This window comes from Letharia columbiana, assembly GCF_014066305.1.
Source record: "Letharia columbiana isolate WasteWater2 chromosome Unknown Sc0000002_s0, whole genome shotgun sequence".
NCBI classification, from domain to species: Eukaryota; Fungi; Ascomycota; class Lecanoromycetes; order Lecanorales; family Parmeliaceae; genus Letharia; species Letharia columbiana.
The window spans coordinates 325,395-344,312 of record NW_023501038.1 but is presented as its reverse complement, the minus strand read 5'-3'; the positions used below and the strand labels follow the sequence as shown (position 1 = coordinate 344,312).

Genomic DNA, 18,918 nt, shown 5'->3' with positions numbered 1-18,918 from the left:
GCACGGAGACGTTGAAGGAATTTAAAGTTATCCTGCCTCCCTGCCTTCCGCTCGGACGCTAAACCCAACGGTTGAGCCGCATTATCTTACTTTACTTATGCAAGGCACTTTTAATGCGCAAGTGACAGCACTGATGATCGATCTTCATGAATCATGACACTTTTCTCTCAGAATCTGTAAATATCTATCTACCTTGACACCTTATGAAATTGACGTACACAAAGGCTTTGAAGGCAGTTTAAATCTACAACATGTCCCCAGACCATCCCCCAATCTTCTCTGCTAGCGATCGCATCAAGCAGTTAAACAATATTGACAAGGTAAAGCGCTGGCAAGGACCTGTAATATAAGAATGGATACTGAGACTGAATGTAGGATGTTGCTAAGCTACTGCAGTCGGCAGGTCTGGCCGTCAAAGCTTTGACAAAGCCCATGGCCATTGCACCGGCAGAAAGCTTGTCAAGCCGGCCTGTACCAATAGAACAACAAAGAGAGTCCTTCACTGCCGCGACATCGCAATACTTTACTCTACTTTCTTTGGTAGATGTGAACCTTAGACGCCAGATCTACGCGCTTGAGGAGGCCGGTGTTCTGCCTGCTGAAGCAGTCACCAAGGAGCCACCCACAAGTATGGCTGTTCCTTTAGCTGCCCAGGCTAATCCTCCGAATGCATCACCACCGAGAACGGCTGGGGGAAACAAGGGAGTCATTACAGGTGGTGGTCTCGGTAATCTGGACGTAGGTTGGCTTAACAGCAGAAATGACAACGTGGGAAAGGAGATGAAGGCAGAGTTATGGGAAGAAGCTGAAAGGTTCGTTTCCAAGCTCGAAGAAAGAAAATCTGGTTCGGATCGAGAACTTGACTTCCTCAAGGGTGATGGCGAAAAATAGGATGCATCCGCATCATAAGAGCTGGACGGTAGCGGGACAGAAATGGAGATTATTGACGGCTCCTTCAGAAAGCCATCAAGCGATGGAGGGGACCGGCCCGCCACTTTGTTTTCACAGGTCACCCGATATTGGATCTTCGAAAGCAGCAAGAATGGGGATGGTCCAGCATCTATGCCTTAACCAAGACGATTCGAACGCGTTGTGTATGGCAAACGATTTTCGGCGGGCAATGTTGCAGTCACTTCAGACATCATCGAATCCGGTTCGGCTGGCGCTTTAGCGATAAGCTCTGTGACACCTCCAGTGAATGAGGAAGTAGCGATGCTGTAGTTCTCTTTATGTCACTCACTCCATAGACCACTTGTATCATTAGCAGATACTTTTTGGTAATCAGACCCATCAGAATTCGGAAACTTATGAGCTTGCTTTTGTATCAGCATCCATTATGGATCGTGATGTCTTCGAAGAGAACATGCGGGTGAAGCGAATCCCTGCTCAGCCAAGCATCGGAAAAGCCGAAAAAGTTCCTGCACCTCGATGCTCTACCGACACAACTGATACCCTTTTTAACCTTGACATCAGCTCCAATATATCCAAGATTCTTCTACCAATGGATGCTGAGGATTCGCCGTGGGGTGGTAAGTAATTATCCCAGGACAATCGTCCCATTTGCCATCTTAATTGACAGTAGGCAGATGTTCCCTCACGTTCAAGCTCCAATACCAATCTTACCAAAGCTACAGAAGGAGTAGAACAAGGTCTGTCTGATAGCCGATTCATCTTCATTCTCAGGCTTATGGATTTTCGCAGACTCGGCAACCAAAGCAAAACAATCGCAGGCATCCTCTCTCTCGGCAACTTCTACGCCAAGATCCCCAAGTGCCAGAGGCCCTCGGACCCCACGAAAGGTCGGAGCACAAGCTACACGCCTAGAAGCCATTGATGACTCTCTTGGACCACTCGGCCCACTGGGCGAGAATTCCAATCTCTCAGAACCCGAACTACCTCCTGTACCCCCATCCAAAGAGCAGACACTACCCACGCGCAATACCCGCTCAACACCCTCGTCGCAGCCGCCTGTGAACAAGGGTATGATAGACTCGGCAGACCTCGTGGATGACGACAGAAGCTCAACGACGTCGAAACAAAGATACCCACAGCAAGGCCATTCGGCTCCTGGGGGAATAGAGAACTCAAGGAGGTCAACGCAGCCTAGCGTTAGTATCGAGCAGGCTGCAAGACCCAGTTTTGATATTACAGTTGGTGATCCGCACAAGATCGGAGACTTGACTAGCAGTCACATTGTTTACCAAGTTCGGACGAAGGTATATGCTCAACGTCACCGCCAATCTAGAGAGACACATTTCTAACTATGATAGACGTCCTCAAAAGCATACAAGCAGCCCGAATTTGCTGTCAGCCGGCGTTACCGCGATTTCTTATGGCTTTACAATTCGTTGCACAACAGTAATCCTGGAGTCGTGGTCCCGCCGCCACCAGAAAAGCAAGCCGTCGGTCGTTTCGACAGCAACTTTGTAGAGTCGAGGAGATCTGCCTTGGAAAAGATGCTAAACAAGACAGCCGCCCACCCAGTACTTCAGCACGATGGTGACCTCAAAATATTCCTAGAAAGCGATGCGTTCAATATGGATGTCAAGCATCGAGAGCACAAGGAACCCGGCCTCGGCGAAAGCAAAGGAATGTTCAGCTCTCTGGGACTTGGCAGCACCACCGGCGGCAAGTTTATTGAGCATGACGACTGGTTCCACGATCGGAAAATTTACCTTGACGCTCTCGAAAATCAATTGAAAGCTCTCCTGAAATCTATCGATGCAGTAGTCTCGCAGCGAAAAGCACTCGCAGAAGCAGCAGGCGATTTCTCCACTTCGTTACATGCGCTTTCTGCGGTTGAACTCTCCGTGTCCCTTTCCACACCTCTCGAAGGGCTATCGGACCTACAGCTTCGCATCCGCGAACTTTACGAACGCCAAGCCCAACAGGATGTGCTTACGCTTGGCATCACAGTAGACGAATATATCCGTCTCATTGCGTCCATCAAAACTGCGTTTGCCCAGCGCCAAAAGTCCTTCCATTCCTGGCACAGCGCCGAGGCAGAACTCCAGAAGCGTCGAGCTACCCAAGAGAAAGTATTGAGGAGCGGAAAGACTCAGCAGGATCGGTTGAACCAATTACAAGCTGATGTCGGGGATGGGGAAAGGAGGAGTCATCAGGCGAGACTACTTTTTGAGGACATGGGGAGACTTATGAGAGGAGAGCTGGAGAGGTTTGAACGAGAGAAAGTAGAGGATTTCAAAAGTGGGGTGGAGACATTTTTGGAGGGAGCCATTGAGGCGCAGAAGGAGGTATGTCCACTCTCTGCGCTCCTGATTCATATTATTTTTAATCCAAGACTTCAGTTGATCGAGCTATGGGAGACTTTCCTGATGCAGCTCGACGCCGACGAGGACGGAGAACCTTTTTTCAAACCACCCACAGTTGCTCCAGCACCATTACGGCCGAGCGACGAGCAGTCCGAGGGCGGACAGCAGCACCGAGCGCAACAAAATATTACGAGCGAATCAAGGGAGGATGGTGAGGTTGAGCATGGGGCCGCGGCTATTGCCACAACTGAGCAAGCGGAATAAGTTTCGGTTCATGTAGATTTTAGGGAGTTTGAGCAACCCTCCAAAGCTGCTGATTCCTGCCAATGAAGTACTAAGACAACTACACTTCATGGAGAGGTCCTTTGCTTGGCGTATATATGGCGAAATGTTCATAGTAAATTTCTTGGCAAAGCTCTTTTCGACACAAGTGTGACTGACTGCCTGGCGGTAGTCTCAAAACGCCACCATATTCAACGCCAGGACAGCACCTGTCCCATATACACACACAATATTGTGACTCTACCTTGGGCTTTGACTGACTCTCAGGCAGCCACCACCCTTCCACTCTCAACAATAATCGTCTTATCGAGCTGCTTCTCTGTCTCCCCGTACTCAACCCTCTTCCACGTCACAATCCGGGCCTCGTTCATGTCGAACTCAAACACCCTCACCCGCCGATGATATCCTCCGTAGCCACCATAACCTCCAAATCCACTGCCTCCTGCATAGCACATCCACAGCTCCGGCTTGTCGTCCGCAGACTTGGATAACGAGCAATAGTCGTTCACATGGTCATGCCCACAAGAGACAGCTAATACACCTTCCTCAACCAGTGCGTCTTTGAAACCGCTATTGAAGCCTGGCGCTGTGGGATTCTCGGGCTGGTTTCCGGTGGACAAGACAATGTCATCAACAAGTCGGTATTCAGGGAGCGGGATATGTATGAACGCCATGTCCATATGATGATGTGTATAGCCCTGATGCGAAGCACTATTTTTCAGCTCCAGACTAGTCGTCTTAAACCAGTCTATCTGACTCTTCTTGAGCCAGTCGTAGCCACGGAATTGGCGTTCGTCGGGGCTGTAGCCGTGGGTGTCCAACAGGTACAGAGTGAGAGCGGAGTGCGAAGACGTACCGCGCGCAAGCACTTCGATATAGTAATTCCCTATACCGTCCACAGTCGTGGGCCCGAATTCGGAAAGTGAATAAGGTAGCGAGTGGGTAAGCCGCATAAGAGCTTCACGCGAAAGGGAACCCTCGTCATCGTGATTTCCGAAGATAGTTGCAAATGGAATCTTACGGTCTACCAAAAGATGAGCGAATTTGAAAACCGCGGATTGAGCGTCCGCTGCTGTCTCGCCATTAACCTGGTCACCAGAGAGAACGACGAGATCAGGGCGTTCGCTGTCCAGGACTGAAGATACGAAAGCGAGCGTACGAGGGTCTGCGTCACATTTGCCGCCGTTATGCAGTGCAGGTTCGGGATCGCGGCAGATCCCAGGACCAGTCGAGAGGTGCAGGTCGGCTACTTGAAGGACCTTGAATCTGCCATCTTTGTTTACGTGGAGGGTTGGCCTTTCCACGTTCGCTGGAGGGCCGCGGCGGACACTGAGGTAAGCTTCTTGGTTTTCGCCGCCAACATTAGGGAGGACGAGGGCTTGGGAAGCGAGCATCCATCCCGGACGCGCTTCTACAGCGTCTGAGCCAAAAAGCACATCGACGGCGGTTACTGCGTTGATGCTATCAGATTCGCGGTGCTTGGAGGTGCGCTTGAGCCAGATTCCTGCAGGGCGAGATTCCCAGCGTTCGGCCCCCTGGTCCTTTTCCGAGGTGACGGGATCCAAGCTCGCTACCCGAACATCCAGGATGACTCGGTCTTTCTCAGTCAACTCTGACTCTCGCTTCCGTTCAATGTGCAAAAAGGCGTGAGTAAGCCAGCCGTGTGACAGGTACAGATCCTTTTCTATTCGATGCCATTTCCCCGGGTCTAGCTTGCAGCTCGAGAGGATGTTCAGTGTAGAACAGGTCGCGACCGTTATGTCAGTGATGACAAGACCGGGATGGTGAGCAGGAAGAGCGTTGTGTATCGCGTCCGGGAGGACATTGAAGCGGTTGTCAAGGACATAGACAAGAAAGAGAATTATGAGTGTGAGGATGCCGAGCTGGACGGAAGTGCGGACCTATCGAGACATCAGTAAGGATATAGAGTGTCGACTCATCCAACGTACAATCCTGCGTGTCATCTTTAGCCAAGCTGGAAGGTTGAGGAGCTGGGCGGTTGACCCTTCTCAACTTTTCGATCCTCTGCGGTCATGGGGTTACCAGATATGCTTTCACAACAGAGCACCCAGCTAGGTGCTTCCATTGGGTATCTCGAAGCATGCCACATTCATGAAAAGAACTAGTCAGAGGAGGAAAGCTCTGCCCATGGCATAAAGATGATTATCGAGGACTTCGAAGCCAAGAAAACAAGGTTGGTTTTGACTGTACTCAAACGGACTAGCGTTCTTTTGGCTCCTGCAGCCGAACACAAAGTGTTCTCGCATGTGCATGTTCAATAATAATGCATACGGAACGCATCTCTGTATTTTAGGGCTTTCATTAAGGTCTATCAAGCTGAGAGATGAGAACGTTGCTTCGAAGCAGTGGGTATCATGGTGGACTGCGGTTATATGTTGCAAAGAATATTCCAAACCACCTGCATCACCTGCCTATCCTTCCAACGCCTCGCTGCTTGATCCAAGAATCATCTTCGTCGAGGCACATTTGCTGACGGCACACCTTACTTTCGCTCCCGAACCCTTTCATCCGCAACGTTCTCCATTCCACTAGATCCTATATGCTGCGCGTCAAGCATGGGTATCTGATCGATGCTGCTGCTTTCGCTTCGTTTGTGTCCACTCTTGCCACTTGTTTCATCGCTACTCCGCTGTTGTTGCGGTGTTACTGAGCCATCTTCCGCCTTTGGCGTCATCAAAGGACTGCTGAAAGCATCCGGGCTGGTCTGCCATTTCGCAACGTCCTTCTTCATTTGCTCCAATTCTTTCTGAAAGCGGGTTCCGAAGACGTCAATGTAGTACGTCGCTCCGTTGTAAATGCTCCAGACAAATAGTGACAGCAGAAATATTGCGCTCGGCCACCGATACCAGAACCATACTGGGCATGGTAGCATGCTTCCCAAGGCATAAAGGTATTGTGTGAGCATGAACGCGGGTTCTTGTAATTGTTCAGGAAGTCCCAGTATTAAGCGTCCGATCCAACTTTTGGCATAAGATCTACGTAGCCAGGTGAAGCTTGTAGGACGGCCTGCAGCAATCTTTTCTCGACGCCTTACAGTAATGAAGAAGTGATACGAAAGTTGCCAAACGGCGTATGGAACGGATGACCAGGCCATCATGCCTAGTAGGGAATAGTGCACCGCGCTATCTGGGGAGCTTTGCGCGATGGCATATATACCTGGGAAGCGTGCTAGCTGGATCTCTGGAGGAGTGAGGTGGACCAGACAATGTAGTGTCACTGGTGGCATGATATGGATAAACAGGCTGTCGAGTTTAGCAAACGAAGTTGGCTTTACGGCGCATCCACTAACCTTGTAACCTTGTCCAAAGAATGGAACACCATGGAGTTTCTCCACATTGCAATGGCGACAGCATTGTTTCCATATGCCAAGCAATACGTGCTTATGAAGAGTCTTTTCGATCTCGGTGCAACCCAGATCGTCAGAAGTAAGAGAAAGTTGACGAAGTAGCACATGTCCGCCAAGAAGTAGTGATAGCCCCTTTTGTGGTAAGTATAGAAGCGAATTGGCATAAAGTAGCAAAGCTGTGCTGTGAACCAAATGTAGAACAATTCAGGGTGCCCGCCAATTAGGTATCCGCTTATGAAAATGTTGAGCACTCCAGCAATGAAGGAAAGCTTCTCTCGGGCTGTCACAGCTTTTGTGTCGTGCCACCTCGAACCAAGACGGTTTACGGAGTCGCTCATGCGTTTCCTGTACTTGTCAAGTTGCTCATCCGGTGGTGGTAGACGCCTTCGCCATTCCTCGACCACTCTGTCCTTCGCGTTGGACGTGGACGACTTGATCTTCTCACGTTGCCGTCGTACTCTTTCGGTCTGCGCCGATAATTTGGTCTGCCATTTTTCAAGTCGCGAAGGAAGTGCAAGATTGTCCAGGAGGTCGAACACGGTAAGAGTCTCTAAAGGGGTTTCCCATTCCTCCTGGTAAGAGCTGAAGTCCGAGGTTGACGCGTTCCTGGATAGCAGATTTGGGCTCGGCATTGGGGAGGAGAGCTCGGGCGTCTTTGGATCCAGGAGCGGAGAACCTCCATTCACGGATGCAGTGCATGATCCCTGGGTAGAAGATCTTGAGGCCTTAGGTGAAAGGTTATCGTCGGACAGAACAGACTCCGCTCTGGATTCGGCGATGCCTGTAACATCTGGCATGTTGCTGTTTTGTTGGCGGAATGAGGCAAGGGCTGCTGTGAGGGAGCCGGGCTGGGTGCCAAAGGACCGAGGGCGGCTTTGGCGTAGAGATACCATGTCAGCTCTTGAATGTAGTTATAGTGCTAATTATAGTGCTGTCTTAGGAATGCGATTGTGAAGGTAACATGCTTACAGCAGGTAGATGATGCGTGTTTATGAGGGGTGATGCCTTTCAAGAGCGACACCTGCACCCCACCATTTAGTCTTCCCGTCGCAGTAGGTGAGTGAGTACTTGGAGAGGAAGGGGAAAAACTGTCGCTCTTCGCAGTCCTCTCGATTTTCCTCCTGGCAAAACCAAGAGGACTGATTGGCCATTTCGACCAGCAGGATATCACCGAGGTTTAACCAGCCAGAGCGCGTCACGCGTTCCCATTGCTCGACCCTTTTCAAGTCACAGTCTTGACGTCGAAAATCGCAATCCTAGGTCGGAGTCGCAATCGTCGTTATAATGCGACCATTTTTCCTGTGTCCTCAATCATAAGCTGACCGTTGAACTCTCGCTCATCACTGGAGTGTTTGAGCCTCACTGCCAAAATGGGGAAGCTCATCCGTCTCGAGCTCTACAGTATGTCTCACACCCACCCAAGAGGCAGTGGTGCGTTGCGCTGATGCTTTGAGCAGACTTCAAGTCCTACAAGGGCCACCATATCCTCCTCCTTGGAGATTCCTACTTCACCTCAATTATCGGCCCCAATGGCTCTGGGAAATCGAATTCGTAAGTGGCCCTCGAAACGCCACGATATTCCCTCACTTACCTTCGGCTAGAATGGATGCGATTTCTTTTGTTCTCGGCATTAAATCGTCTCATTTACGCTCAGCTCACCTTCGCGACCTTGTTTTTCGAGGTCGAGTACTGAGAACTTCGAAAATCAATGGGGACGGCTCAGCAACAACCAACGGTGTCAACGGTCACACGAACGGCGATGCAGGCTCGGATCAGGAAGAGAGCCAAAATGGCACGCAGGAACGCAATGACCCCAAGAGCGCTTGGGTAGTGGCCGTCTACGAGGACGATGCTGGCGACGAGCAATTCTGGAAGCGTACAATCACAAATCAAGGCGTTAGCGAATATCGCATTAACGACCGCGTGGTGTCCGCGCAGCAATACAATGAAGCTCTGGAGTTGGAGAACATTCTAATCAAAGCTCGAAATTTCCTGGTTTTCCAAGGTGATGTGGAAGCTATCGCATCTCAGTCACCTCGAGATCTGACGCGCCTTATCGAACAAATTTCCGGCAGTCTCGAGTACAAAGCGGACTACGAGAGATTGAAGGAAGCTCAGGAAGAAGCTTTGGAGAACCAAAATTTTACTCTGCATCGACGGAGAGGCATCAATTCCGAGATAAAGCAGTACACGGACCAGAAGAACGAGGCCGACAATTACAACAAGAAGGCCGATGAGAGGGATCAGGCTATCGTGACCCACATACTCTGGAAATTATACCATTTCCAAAGGGTAATTGAAGAGTCCGGGGCGGAAATCCAGAAGCACCAGGAAGAGCTCAAGGAGCAGCGACGTGGAATCGAGAAGTACGATAGAGTTCTAGAGGAAGCCAAAAAAGAACAGGCTAAAGTCGGCCGGGATGTCTCTAAAATTGAGAAGACCATCAGACAGAAGGAAAAAGACATCGAAACCATGGAGAACGGTATAGTGCCAATTACTGAGAAAATCGATATAACAAACAAAAATCTCACGACCAAAAACAGTCGGATTGCGGAGCTCTCGAAGGAACATGATATCCACTTCAACAACGTAAAACAATCGACCAAGGACTTGAAGGTTGTCGAAAAAGCACAAGCTCAGTGGGAGGGCGAGTTCACAAAATTGGCTGAACAAGAGGGTCGTGAATTGAGCGCAGCAGATTTGCAGCGCTATAACAAGTTGAGGGAGGAAGTCAATAAAAAGACTTCGGCTGACCAAATCAAAGTGGACAGTCTCAGTCGTCAGCAGAAGGCCGATGAAGAGACAGTCATGAGCTTGAAAAGCAAAGTAGACACTGTGGATTGGCAGGCCCAGAAGCTAGGTGAGGAGTTGGCCGAGATCGGCGAGCGTAAGGACAGCGTCAACAGCCAGATCAAACAGACTACGAAGGAGGTCAATGGCAAGAAGAAGACGTTCAATGAACACACTTCTGAACGACTTCGTCTTGCGCAATTAAGGACGGAGAAAGATGAGAAGCTTCAAGAGGTATTGACGAAGCTACTGGAGGCAGAAGACGGCAGGAAGCAGAACGAGAAAGACCTCCGCCTAAAGGCTACTATCGCCGATATGAAGCGTATTTTTCCTGGTGTCAAGGGCCGAGTAAGTGAACTGTGCAAGCCCGTCGAAAAGAGATACCAAACCGCGGTCAGTACAGTCCTCGGGCGCAATTTCGATGCAGTCATTGTCGAGAACGAGAAAACGGCCATCGAATGCATTCAGTATCTGCGAGAACAGCGTCGGGGTCAAGCAACGTTCATACCTCTGGACACTATCCAGTTCGCTGCCTTGAATTCCAATCTCAAAGGTCAATACCGCGGTTGCCGAACGGCTCTGGACACAATCGACTATGAGAGGTCCCTAGAACGTGCGTTTTCCTATGTCTGCGGTAATGCTGTCATTTGTGATGATCTCGTCATAGCCAAGACCATCTGCTGGGAGAAACGCAATGATGTCAAGGCGGTCACTCTTGATGGTTCAATCATACACAAAGGCGGCAATATGACTGGTGGTCAGAGTGGCAAGCAGGACTCACGGCGATGGGAAGACACGGAGGTGGAAAACCTTCGGAAGCTGCAAGAAAAGCTAGTTTCGGAGTTGGCAGCACTTCCAGAATCGCGTCGCGGCGCTTCCGAAGAAGAATTGCTCCAAGGGGAGTTGACAGGTCTCGAGCAGAAATTGACATATCTTAAATTCGAAGCCAAGGCACATGATCGAAACCAGACTAGCAAGCAAAAGGAACTAGCTCACGCTCGACAAGAGCTAGGAGCATCCAAGCCAAAGTACGAGGCGAAGCTTCGAGAACTTGAAGACCTCGAGAGCACACTGAAGGGGTTTCAGGATGCTGTCAGCGAAGTACAGGACGACGTATTTGCAGATTTTTGCCGACGACTTGGGTACAACAACATACGTACCTATGAGGCTCAGCAGGGCTCATTGCAGCAGGAGGGAGCGCAGAAGAAGCTTGAATTTAGTACACAAAAGAGCCGTCTCGAGAGTCGAATTAGCTATGAGCAACAGCAACTGCAGGAGATCAAAAGTCGTATCAAAGTTGCGCGAGATCGTGCTGCACAGGATGAGACCCTCGTCAAAGAGCTTGAGGTCGAAAAAGAATCCTCGCAAAATGAGTTGGATAGTTTGATGGTGGAGCTAGACCAACTAACCGAGCAGCAGGAGCAACAGCAGGTCAAGGTCAATCAGAAGGCCGAAAAGGTTGCAGAACAGCGTCGTGAGGTGCAGAAGAGAAGCAAGACTGTCGATGGTACCTTAAGAGCCATATCAGGTTTGGAAGCTGATAGACAGCTTAATGCCTCCAGCAGGTACACTCTTTTAAGGCGCTGCAAGCTCGAGGACATCAGCATCCCGCTAGAGGAAGAATCAAGAGGTCTCGACCAACTACCTCTTGATGACGTTCTCCAGACTGACACTGGTGCCTTGGACGTGGATGACGACCCAGAGGCGAGCAGTATACCTGAAGTTCAAGACTACGGCATCGAGATTGATTTTGACGGCCTTGATGAGGATCTAAGGGAGGTATGGATATTCCGTCTGGGCTTATATGCATCATGTCTTTGCAATGCTAATTACCAGCATAGAGTAATGACGAAAAGCTAGACTCCGAGTTGCAAGGCCGCGTCAAAACCCTAAATAACGAGCTGGAAAGCATGGCACCTAACATGCGTGCAGTCGAACGTTTAGGGGTAGTGCAGGATCGACTGAAAACTACAGACCGGGATTTTGAAGATGCACGAAAGCGTGCCAAAAGAGCGAAAGATGACTTCCAGGCAGTGAAAGAGCAGCGATTCGAACTTTTCAGCAAGGCTTTCTCGCATATCTCGGAACAAATTGGGCCGATCTACAAAGATCTTACCAGAGATACCTCTCTACCTATGGGCGGTCAAGCGTATGAGATACCACGGTCATTCAACTTCTTACTACTTTTTGCTAACCATCAACAGATACCTGGACATGGAAGACGGCGACGAGCCCTATCTCGACGGGATCAAATACCACGCCATGCCACCCTTAAAGCGATTCCGCGACATGGAGCATCTTTCCGGGGGTGAGAAGACCATGGCTGCTCTTGCCCTGCTATTTGCAGTCCACAGCTATCAGCCGTCTCCATTCTTCGTGCTCGATGAAGTCGACGCTGCGCTGGACAATGCCAACGTCGCGAAGATTGCGAACTATATCAGAGACCATGCAGGACCCGGAATGCAATTCATTGTGATTAGCTTGAAGACTGGTCTCTTCCAGGGTAGTGAGGCGCTGGTAGGGATATACAGGGACCAAGGAGCAAATTCGAGCAAGGCGTTGACGTTGGATGTAAGCTCTCTCCTGTTATTGCATTTATCTGGGACCACTCTGTGCTGACACTGATTTCTGTAGTTGCGCAGGTATCAATGATTTCTCGGCGATGTCTATGTCTTGCAACAGTTTGCTCCCTTCAACATTTTCTTGTATTCATGACTTTTGTTGTGCTCTCGGTAGCATTGGCTTACAACAACGATCACGGGAAGGTCGTATGGATGAGGCCCGGACGGCTTGAGCGATCTATCATAGATGATGATGTACAGTCGGAATGAATTGTGATTCTTGCTACCGGCGAAGAGACACAGAATACTAAGTCACCATGCCACGTATATATTGTCGCTTCCATCTCCTTGTGTGCTATTGAGATGAAGGTTTTCAGCGGAACACGACGACACTGAGGGTGGAGCCTGCCGAAGAAGCAGATATTGCGGGCCCCGTTTCTAGTTCGATGTTCCGAGGATGCTGTCGGACTGGACACGTGATACACCATCATTTGATTAGGCTTCGGAGTATGACCTATACTCTAATCGGTATTGGCATCCTGGAAGATAAGTGACCGAGCAGGAAGTGAGCATTTTGCTCAAGGATGTGGCACTACCCTACCTGCTCCATTCTCCAATCCCGAGCCCGTCCAGACCTTTATTAGGATGTTTCCAAATCTATTTCTATATTAAGATTGCTGCTGACCAAGTCTCTCATCCTTGATTGGTGGGTGAGCCATCACCAGATCCCATTCCATTCTCCCCAATTTTCTGGGAAATACGTCGCTTCCAGGCCAGGACAGCGGTGTAGAAGAGGGCTCAACACGTGCCTTAGCGGCCTCTTTGGCCCCACCAGTAATATCGTCGCCCACGACCCATTGAGTATCTGCCATGAAGAAGGATTTTCCGACTCAGGTCTCACGCGAGCTTAATTTTCACCAATTTGTCGAGTGCTTTCCCATCATCCAAGGCCCAGGCTGGGTCCTTACCCAGTTTCCACACCCGATTATTTCCTCGAACGTGAAGATAGTGAAAACCCTCGCTGGTGAATGCCCTTCTGGTGCCCATGAAACCTCTCCACATCCAGTACCCTGCCTGTCTGAAGGGGAGCGTGAGAAGGTTAGTCTTTGCGAACGCACGTAGTCGCTCTTCCCGCAGAGTAATTTCAGCAATGGTTGCCTCCAACTTCTGCTCCGCGTCGTCATTGAACATGTGTGAGGATATCGTCACGTCGCCCGGAGGCACTGTGACAAGCTTTCGTCGCCTGAATGGTAATATCGGAGTTCGTTCTATTTGCAGCAACAAAGACCTAGACCCTGGTCCTGACTTTGATGAAGAGGGAAGAGTGCTAATCGTCCTGACCATGTTTTGTGGCTAACGTCTAGGTCAATCTTACAGCAGAAACGCCCTCGATTGCAACCCTTCTCACCTTGAAAAGCATCCAGAACCCTCCACAGGCGATCATAAAGCTACCAACACTTGTGAAGACGGGCACCCACTGTGGCACACCTCCTGGCTGAACGTAGAATTGAGTCCGGAAATTGAACCATGCAGCGGCCAGAAGACCGCCTCCAATCGCATAACACCCGAAAAGATAGTGACCGTAGGATGAAGCCTGATATAGTAGAGTTGGAGAGGTCCGAAGGGCCAACTTTTTGTTGAGAGGTTCGTAAGCAGCAGGCTTTCGAGATCCAGAGATTGGAGTCTGGCTAGGTTTTGGGGTTGCTCTTTTAGGCGATTGTGGGATCCCAGCTCTCCTTTGAGCTAAGCTTTGAGCGCTGTTAGAGATTCGACATCTTCGACAAGAAGCGAGCAGCTGGTTACGCCTTCCAAGGCCCCATGTAAACGATTGAGCGAACGAACCAGTCTTGAAGCTTGCCTGCAAACTCATTGAGTCGACGGCGCCTTCAAGCTCGAAGCAACGCCAAACTCTAAGCCTGCTTCAAAGCTCTGGTCAGGAGCACATGCATGTTGTCAGGAAGTAGCTGTTCAATTTCGCGTCGATGATCTTCAGTGTCAAGTGTGCAGAAAGACTCGGCGTCGGCGATATATTTATTTCTAGCTCCGGCCGCTGCCCAACTCAAGCTTTCTCCATTTGTCCAGTTTCAGCTTCATCTTCACGGCCATTCCGGATTTTTAATTACGTGCGAGGTACAGCTACTTCATGTGCATAGAAACCTTCTACTCTTCGATAGCTCCCGGACATTCATGGCGTCGTTATGCACAGTAAGCAGAGAAGTCGCTCGAAGCTCGAGCCGACCATTACGCACTCATGCTTGCTACAGAGGTCTGTCGTGGAATTTCAAAGCGCATTGGCTTCACCTAGTAATAATGACGCCCCTGCTGATTCTTTTGGTAGGTTTTCGAAGCTGCTCGAGGATACTGGCTGCCCAAAATTTTACAATGCCAGCAATGTCACCCACAATGACCGAGGGAAACATTGCATGCTGGAAGGTTAAAGAGGGTAAGCAGTCTGTGGTGGGTCATTAATCGACTCTATGAATTTTGCTAATGTCTGATCTTACAGGAGACTCTTTCTCAACTGGTGATGTCCTCCTGGAAATTGAGACCGATAAAGCCCAAATGGACGTGGAAGCACAAGATGATGGTAGAATGGCGAAAATAACAGTACTTGACCCTGCTGCCGAGTCATGACTGTAGTGACATACTGACACTAATTGTGTGACAGCAAGAAGCTGGATCAAAGGGCGTAAAGGTTGGCACTCGGATAGCTGTGTTAGCAGATATCGACGACGACCTGAGCACATTGACTCTTCCGGCCGCAGAGTCCGCCCCAACGCCCTCGGAACAAGAAGATAAAGCTAGCATTAATGCATCAAAGTCATCAGAATCTCACGCTAGTGCATCACCTTCCTCAGGAGCTGAAGATTCTTCTACAAAACCCTCGAACCCCCCTGCGCCCTCTACCTCCCCAGGCAGACCTCAAAAACAACTTTATCCGCTGTACCCATCGATCGCTCAGTTACTCCATGAGAATGGTCTATCCAGCTCTGAGGCAGATAAAATCCCCGCTAGCGGACCCAAAGGCCGATTGCTAAAGGGAGACGTTCTAGGATATCTGGGCAGAATATCCTCAACTTACTCCTCCGAACAATCCACGCGGATCACCAAACTTGGGCATCTAGATCTCAGTAACGTCAAGCCCGCTCCGTCCAAAGCAATGGCACTATCTCAACCAAGCAAAGCCCAAGCACAAAAAGGACCGGGCCCCGAACTCGAACCGACTGACACGGAAGTTGCCATTCCCATTTCTTTATCATCGGTGATATCTGTCCAACAACGCATCCAAGCGACTCTAGGTGTTACCCTTCCCCTCTCAACATTCATCGCGCGCGCTACAGAGCTTGCCAATGACGACCTACCACGCTCTGCGGCTACGAAACCAACAGCTGACGAGCTTTTCAATGATGTCCTCGGGCTGAACAATGTCAGCACAAAGACCTCGAAAGCCAGGTACGCCCCGCAGATCACTGCGTTGCCGACGAAGCCCTTTACGGAGAGAGCTGGTCCGCGAAGGCAACAAGACATATATGACATGTTGACTGGCAGGTCATCTACAACAGCTTTGACCAAAAAGTTCGGAATACAACCGCCAGGTATGATGGCTGGTTCGAAGACAGGAGAGTCGACAAATGTCTTTAGCGTCAGTGCAGCGAAGGGAGAGGAGAAACGAGCGAGGGTGTTTTTAGAAAGGGTAAAGACGATCTTACAAGTCGAGCCTGGGAGATTAGTTCTCTAATCAGAATAAGCGGACAGATAGTCCATTCCAAACCCCAGCTACTGTGCTCTGTGTAGACACATGTATAGCTTTTGCGTGTCCGCTATGTAGATGATGAGCTCATATTAGCCAAACGCCTTGCAATCGGTACTCTCCCTTGGATAAAGCTCATGACGCTCGTCGGTCCCTTCATAATCCTCAAGTTGCCAGCAAACCCCTGCTAGATGAACGCTTATGTATTGATGCCTTACCCATTGATTTCGGTTTTCCTCATCTGATTACACCCCACCTTTCCATTCTCGCCCCTGCTCCTTCGCTCCCAACTCCATCCCGCTCCCTCTTCCCGAAACATTTCCAAAACCGCAAGGTCTCGTCCCCAGCACCAGTCACAACAGTCTGTCCGTCAGGGCTCATCGCCAAGTACAGTACACGATAAGTATGTCCCGTTAGGCTCGCTACCTGGGTCATGCTTGGGTACTTCCAGACAACTATCTGGTTCTGGCTGTAACCGTGCGTGGATACAAGCTCATTGCTGTTCTTCGACCAGGCGAGGTTGCAGACCTGGGACCCTGTGTCAAGCTCTTGTATACAGGTTCCAGTAGACGTATTCCAGAATTTGATACGACGATCTGCTGTACCACCACCTGAGGCAAGAAGGTTATGTTGGTGAGGTGACCAAGCTATGGCCTTCACTGCTGCGGTATGTTCACTGAACTTCCACAGAGGAGTTTCGGATAATTTATCCCATACCATCAACTTGTTGTCATTACCGCCGGAAGCCAATTGGCCGTCCTCGGTGTTCCAGCGTAAGCCGCAGACTTCCTGCTTATGGCCTACTAGTTTTCGCAGATATTGATCTGGCTGTCTGACGTCACGGTGGAAAATAAGGCGGTCTCGGGAGCCTGAAGTCAAGATGTGGTCATTCCAAGCTAGGGCGCCCACACGAGCTGTATGCCCTGTCATGGTACGCAGACGTCGCTGCTTTTCCGCATCCCATATCTGCACTAGCCCTTTGTTTGTGCCGATCGAGACATGTGTGCCACGTTGAATCCAAGACACGGAAGTGACGATGTCGTCTTGGAGTTCGCAAAGTTTGGTGACCCGACCTGAGGTGGAATTCCACATGTAGACGCAGGAGCCCAACCCTACGCCGAGAATGTTGCTACCGCCCCAATCCACAAGATTCAAATAAAAATCGTCCGCAAGATCTGGCGCATCGAGTACTTTGAACGGAACCTTGCTGACTGCTCGGGGTGCTTTTCGCGGGCTAAGAAGAAGCCTTTGACTATCGAAGCGGACCGGAGATAAACTGTAAAGATCCGAACGTGCGTTGAGATTAGGCCCGTGCCGACTCTGTGGCGTCCTTGATGGTGTTGGGTGCCCGGATATATTTGTATGATGGCGAGGGGACATGTACGTGAAGAGGTTTTTGTGGGGTGTCGAAGGTGTAAGGCTGGTGGGGAGTGATGAGGATGAAAAATTTGTTGGCGGCGTCCTTGATCTGGACGGATCGTTGATAGTGGTTGAGTGGGTGGAAGTTAGGTCAGGTGACAGACTAGGAGGTGTTGGTTGCGGAATTGTATTATCAAACAGTTCGGATCGAAGAAGAGTGGAGAAGGTTCGATTTGCTTCCTCAGCTGCAGAAAGTCAGTCTACGATTCCATATATGCAAGGTGTGGCAGAATGCTACTCACTTTTCTGGAAATGGAGCTCTCCGTGAGGAGTCCTTTTCTTGGCTTTCGATGGTGTCGCAGGCGATGCATCGTCATGTAGTAGGCTGAAGCTGGCCTGGAGATCTTGACCCTCTCGGTTCGGGATAAATCTAAGTGCGAACTTGCGTTAATTCCCATTCTGATTCGAGCTGTAGCACAATTGGCTTGGGCTATTCCTCTTCCGATCACGCCAACGTCAAGATGACCAAAGAGGCCACCATATTTCGATCCAATCCCCGAGAATCCTGTAAAATCACAACGACTGAGACTTCTACTGACCTGTCACCATATATTCTTTGTCTTTTCCTACTCGGACTGGCGCCTGGTGTTTTCTCTCTTACTCGTCCGGCGTCCTCCATATCCTTCAGTGCTTTGCTCAGGGCAGTGGAGTCCACAGGTTCTGATCCTGCTCTTTCAGCTCCGTTCGTAATGTGACCGTTGGTAGGATTGCGCTTGACAGCCGCAGAGGGTGTTTTGGTATCCGATGGAACCAAGGTTGGGATGTGTGACTTTTCCATAGTGATGATGAAAGAATGATGTAGGAAGGGATTCTAGGCTATTGCACGAACAATATGTGGCGTTCCGGAACGATAGCTTGTGTTGAGGGGTCGTTTGTGAGTGTAGAATTCTGAACGTGTAGCAAAATATCAGCCCCTATGCCCGCCAAAGGTCGTCCTCGAGGCGGACTGCGAATTTCCCCTATTGCGATTGACCCTTCCGTATCAAGCTGGCAGCGGGCGTTTTCACACTTTTGAGGTCGTCCAAAGGTATGCAGCGAGTGCTCGTCGAAGAGATTGATGATAGTGTCGATGTTGTTCGTCGAAGCTACCAATCAGAAGCTAAAGGATGTTCCGCTTCTTCAGTCTTAGCGCACTCAATGCTTGGCAAATGAAGAAGCTGCAACTGGCAGATAATCGTCCACGAAGAAGGGGTTGAGAAAACCATGTGTATGCCCGTCCTTCAAGCCAAGTGTGTTAGACTTACCAAAGTGTTAAGATCGCAATCATCGTCAGCAAGCCTACGATGTGTCAAAGCACGCGCATTTCTTGACCAAGTGAAAACAATCTTGATGCGGTTTAGTCACGATCGCCCTTTAGCGCTGCGTCTGAAGCTTACCTTTGAGCCTCTCAATGGTTGGTGCAGAGTGTTGGGCAGTCCATAGTCATATAACGCGCATCCATACATTGTTTACCTTCTCCCACTGCAACAACGCACC

General features: G+C 50.0%; 8 protein-coding genes across 8 annotated transcripts; 4 read left to right on the top strand and 4 right to left on the bottom strand.

The window, feature by feature from the left end:
- Positions 1-251: 251 nt before the first annotated feature.
- On the top strand, positions 252-891 carry HO173_001100 (uncharacterized protein; the record flags this gene model as incomplete). Its single annotated transcript, XM_037303044.1, has 2 exons — positions 252-320; positions 376-891. The coding sequence occupies 2 exons, from the start codon at positions 252-254 to the stop codon at positions 889-891; spliced, it is 585 nt and encodes a 194-aa protein (XP_037169691.1).
- Positions 892-1,336: 445 nt separating this feature from the next.
- On the top strand, positions 1,337-3,536 carry HO173_001099 (uncharacterized protein; the record flags this gene model as incomplete). The annotated part of the gene is made up of 5 exons (XM_037303043.1): positions 1,337-1,529; positions 1,587-1,649; positions 1,702-2,216; positions 2,271-3,254; positions 3,309-3,536. The coding sequence occupies 5 exons, from the start codon at positions 1,337-1,339 to the stop codon at positions 3,534-3,536; spliced, it is 1,983 nt and encodes a 660-aa protein (XP_037169690.1).
- A 281-nt stretch (positions 3,537-3,817) lies between these two features.
- On the bottom strand, positions 3,818-5,518 carry HO173_001098 (uncharacterized protein; the record flags this gene model as incomplete). The annotated part of the gene is made up of 2 exons (XM_037303042.1): positions 3,818-5,455; positions 5,504-5,518. The coding sequence occupies 2 exons, from the start codon at positions 5,516-5,518 to the stop codon at positions 3,818-3,820; spliced, it is 1,653 nt and encodes a 550-aa protein (XP_037169689.1).
- Positions 5,519-6,057: 539 nt separating this feature from the next.
- On the bottom strand, positions 6,058-7,814 carry HO173_001097 (uncharacterized protein; the record flags this gene model as incomplete). The annotated part of the gene is made up of 2 exons (XM_037303041.1): positions 6,058-6,817; positions 6,865-7,814. The coding sequence occupies 2 exons, from the start codon at positions 7,812-7,814 to the stop codon at positions 6,058-6,060; spliced, it is 1,710 nt and encodes a 569-aa protein (XP_037169688.1).
- Positions 7,815-8,291: 477 nt separating this feature from the next.
- HO173_001096 (uncharacterized protein) lies at positions 8,292-12,363 on the top strand (the record flags this gene model as incomplete). Its single annotated transcript, XM_037303040.1, has 6 exons — positions 8,292-8,322; positions 8,379-8,472; positions 8,523-11,490; positions 11,553-11,860; positions 11,916-12,282; positions 12,346-12,363. 6 exons carry the CDS (start codon positions 8,292-8,294, stop codon positions 12,361-12,363), a joined length of 3,786 nt encoding a protein of 1,261 aa, XP_037169687.1.
- Positions 12,364-13,169: 806 nt separating this feature from the next.
- Positions 13,170-14,142, bottom strand: HO173_001095 (uncharacterized protein; the record flags this gene model as incomplete). The annotated part of the gene is made up of 2 exons (XM_037303039.1): positions 13,170-13,625; positions 13,681-14,142. The coding sequence occupies 2 exons, from the start codon at positions 14,140-14,142 to the stop codon at positions 13,170-13,172; spliced, it is 918 nt and encodes a 305-aa protein (XP_037169686.1).
- A 533-nt stretch (positions 14,143-14,675) lies between these two features.
- Positions 14,676-16,011, top strand: HO173_001094 (uncharacterized protein; the record flags this gene model as incomplete). Its single annotated transcript, XM_037303038.1, has 3 exons — positions 14,676-14,715; positions 14,779-14,879; positions 14,941-16,011. 3 exons carry the CDS (start codon positions 14,676-14,678, stop codon positions 16,009-16,011), a joined length of 1,212 nt encoding a protein of 403 aa, XP_037169685.1.
- Positions 16,012-16,260: 249 nt separating this feature from the next.
- On the bottom strand, positions 16,261-18,220 carry HO173_001093 (uncharacterized protein; the record flags this gene model as incomplete). The annotated part of the gene is made up of 3 exons (XM_037303037.1): positions 16,261-17,627; positions 17,685-17,812; positions 17,982-18,220. The coding sequence occupies 3 exons, from the start codon at positions 18,218-18,220 to the stop codon at positions 16,261-16,263; spliced, it is 1,734 nt and encodes a 577-aa protein (XP_037169684.1).
- Between the last annotated feature and the right edge of the window lie 698 nt (positions 18,221-18,918).